The sequence below is a fragment of the Gadus macrocephalus genome, chromosome 4 (assembly GCF_031168955.1).
Source record: "Gadus macrocephalus chromosome 4, ASM3116895v1".
Classification (NCBI taxonomy): domain Eukaryota; kingdom Metazoa; phylum Chordata; class Actinopteri; order Gadiformes; family Gadidae; genus Gadus; species Gadus macrocephalus.
In genome coordinates, this window is record NC_082385.1 from 29,698,648 (window position 1) to 29,702,179 (window position 3,532).

At 46.6% G+C, this 3,532-nt stretch overlaps 1 protein-coding gene across 1 annotated transcript; it reads right to left on the reverse strand.

Annotated features, from left to right (window-relative positions):
• Window positions 1–6: 6 nt before the first annotated feature.
• LOC132455295 (rho guanine nucleotide exchange factor 7-like) lies at window positions 7–3,290 on the reverse strand. The gene is made up of 2 exons (XM_060049143.1): window positions 2,777–3,290; window positions 7–1,686 (listed from the first exon to the last, which is right to left on the reverse strand). Exons 1-2 carry the CDS (start codon window positions 2,942–2,944, stop codon window positions 1,543–1,545), a joined length of 312 nt encoding a protein of 103 aa, XP_059905126.1. The 5' UTR covers window positions 2,945–3,290; the 3' UTR covers window positions 7–1,542.
• Between the last annotated feature and the right edge of the window lie 242 nt (window positions 3,291–3,532).

Consider the following 3,532-nt stretch of genomic DNA (forward strand, 5'->3'; position numbering starts at 1 on the left):
AAATCCAGGGCCAACTGACAGTTCAAATTAAATCATTACCACTGCTGCCTCTCTACCTCTTTGAGCTCTTCTCCACCTCCTTCCCCTAATGAAGGCCAACCCATCCATCCCTCTTCCTCAATTTTTCTCCAGACGTTGCATTCGTGGGGCTGATACGGCCCAATATTTAGCTAACTCAACTTGTTAGCTATCTCAAAGAATTATTCAGCCCAAAATGTTGACTATCTCAAGGTGTTGAGTAGCTCAAGGTGTAGGTTATCTCAATGTGTAGGCTAGCTCAAGGTGTAGGCTAGCTCAAGGTGTACGCTATCTTGAGGTGTAGGCTAGTTTATGGTGTAGGCTAGCTCAAGGTGTAGGGTAGCTCTAGGTGTAGGCTAGCTCAAGGTGTAGGCTAGCTCTAAGTGTAGGCTAGCTCAAGGTGTAGTCTAGCTCAAGGTGTAGGCTAGCTCTAGGTGTAGGCTATCTGAAGGTGTAGGCTAGCTGAAGGTGTAGGCTAGCGCAAGGTTTTCTTCCTTTCTGTCTTTTAAAGTGGAAGTTGTAGTAACTGGTTTACCACCAGAGACTGCACTGTTCTTTATATTCTATTTCCATGTTAAATGGTTTTCTACTTCACCAGGTTTGACATTGAGGTAAGCCATGCAAATAAACTTATAAAAATCGACCCGTTTGTGACATCACAAGTGGGAGTGTCCACCCAGGTGGTAGACTGGTATGATTCTAACCTATCAGATATTGCGATCGCCACTCTCATGTGTGATGTCACAAACTAGTTAATTGATCTGTCTGTCTGTCTGTCTGTCTGTCTGTCTGTCTGTCTGTCTGTCTGTCTGTCTGTCTGTCTGTCTGTCTGTCTGTCTGTCTGTCTGTCTGTCTGTCTGTCTGTCTGTCTGTCTGTCTGTCTGTCTGTCTGTCTGTCTGTCTGTCTGTCTGTCTGTCTGTCGTACGTGTGTGTGTTTGTGGTTGCGTGCGTGTGTCTGTGTGTCAGTGTCAAAGCATGCCAGAAGTCAGAACACACACTCACACTGTACGCGGGTTGGGGTGTGTTCTGTTACATTGAGTGCAACAGGTCACAAAGTACACACACTCCAACCAGCGGCTCCATAATCATAAATAGTGTGGTGGCGCAATCTGTTGCTACAACGCCAGGCACCAACAATCACTGTTTCAAATCTCTGTTGCTATAACTACTGATTAAATAGAAGTAATCCCGTGAGGAATTCGGGCAAGGAAGCCTGTGCTGGGAGTCATGAGAAAACACACAAAATTCCCAACAGACCCAAAAGAAAAGGATAATTAAAGTATGCGGTTAATCGCCTAATACTGTCATTATGATATTTCCTTTTGAATACTTGAACTGATCATCTACATAATAAGCTTCTGAACATGACGTCCAATCCCTGATATATCACTGTGTTTGTTCACAAGGCACTCAAACTGCGAACTCGTGCACTATCGGTTTTAACTATGAGCCACACACAGTTACAGTAAGCAAACGCAAAGTCGGAGGGTGCAGAAAGAAATGACAGAAAATACAGAATTCGGTCATCTCCCTTTACTCTGAACCATAGGGGGGTTCCTCATGGGGGTGTTGTCGACACTCACCTCCACGGAGAAGACGCTGCAGACCTGCAGAAACTCGCTGATGTTACTTTGGCACTCGCTCTCCGCTCGCGGGTCAGAGAACACCTGCACAGGTAGGGAGGGATCTGTGACACGAGACCCTCTCTTGGATCATGTGATCCCCGAACACCTTCAACAGCTCTGAATCGAATAACTCGGTTTACTAACAACGATGTCCATTAAGGAACGGTGCGGGTTTAGAGCTGTCATGGTTATTAAATAATACTAAAGCGCTGTTGCACTTGCTCCGCGGCGATCTGCTCGTTCGCAAGTCGGATTAGAATAAGGAGGAGGAAGTGACGTTGGTGCGTCGTAGCGCGCGCGTGTGTGTGTGCATGTGCGTGTGTCCGCGTGTGTGTGTGTGTGTGTGTGTGTGTGTGTGTGTGTGTGTGTGTGTGTGTGTGTGTGTGTGTGTGTGTGTGTGTGTGTGTGTGTGGTTGAAAGACCGGCAAATAAAGAGAGCAATGGGGAACAGTAGCCTATCAGAGAGCTGCACTGTAATTAGCCCATTATAGACAAAATATATAGCCTATATTTAAATATATGTCGGCCTATTGCCTCATTAACTGAATGCAAACATAACGCTCCGTTTTCTCCGGTAGAATGCTTGATGGCGGTGATAACCAGGCCTATATATTAAATGTATTTTTTATAATTTTATAGATAGAGCCAAGATGTCTTCTGCTCGCGGACACGGTTACTTTCACGCGCACACATAGCGGACCGGACAATCACGCACGCGCACACCATAGACCGCTTCACGCACGCAATTGTCCGCTTCGCACACGAGTGGACTGGGGTCTGGGACCGGATATCCCATGTTAGCTCATCCATAAACCCCTAATTTCATGCTTTGCTATTAAAGTCTAAATATTATAAATCATTCGACGAAACAATTAGATAGCCTTAACGATAAAACAGGATCATACACATATAGGCCTACAGGATATATGTATATTCACATTTTCTCAGAACATGTTGCTTGAGTCGATATTCAAAAAGGATGCGCTATGAAGGCTATATTATGTGCATTTTAAACAGATACAGCCCATGTTATTTGCCGTTTTAAAGGACTCCTATGTTAACCATAGTTGGCATCTCCGCACACGCACACCCGTGTCCTGAGTGGATCAGTCCTTAGTAACACTTTGCTTACTTTGCCCAGCACCGTCCCGGGTCGCAGCCGCTCCAGCAGTCTACACAGCACCACTCCGTCCCGCAGGGAAGACTGGAGAAAGCTCTCCGGATCCGAGATCCGCTTCTTGGGTGAATCCAGGACCCCCAGCGTGATGAGCCACGTTACCGTCTGCTCGGCGGAATTCATGTCTGCGTCCGTATGGTGGAGACTAGGGGGTGAAACATGAGGTTTTGGTGTGCCTATTTACACCAGAGACGTATGGGTATCCCCCTCACCAACCTTCTCCGACATCTCTGAAAAACGACCATCGAGTCGCCACTGCGCGCTCTCTCTCTCTCTCGCTCTCGCTCTCGCTCTCGCTCTCTCTCTCTCTCTCTCTCTCTCTCTCTCTCTCTCTCTCTCTCTCTCTCTCTCTCTCTCTCTCTCTCTCTCTCTCTCTCTCTCTCTCTCTCTCTCTCTCTCTCTCTCTCTCTCTCTCTCTCTCTCTCTCTCTCTCTCTCTCTCTCTCTCTCTCTCTCTCTCTCTCTCTCTCTCTCCTCCTCCCCCCCCACTCCTCTCCATGCCCGCCTATTTCCCCTCAAGTCGCCGAGCCGTAAAGTCATCTAGCCAAAGGCAATGATGACATCATATCATGGACTACTGTGCTATAATAAATATACGTTTTCAAACAGCTTCTGCCCATTCGTCTTAGCAACGGTTTGTGAACAATTAAAAAGGAGTCAAGGATTTAACATTAAATCAAATACGCCTCAATATATAGTAGGATATGGTAGC

Coding starts and splice junctions, on each gene's coding strand:
- LOC132455295 (XM_060049143.1), bottom strand. CDS start 2,944: ATGAATTCCGCCGAGCAGACGGTAACGTGGCTCATCACGCTGGGGGTC. Junction 1,687..2,776: donor CCGGGACGGTGCTGGGCAAA/GTAAGCAAAGTG, acceptor CTACCTGTGCAG/GTGTTCTCTGACCCGCGAGC.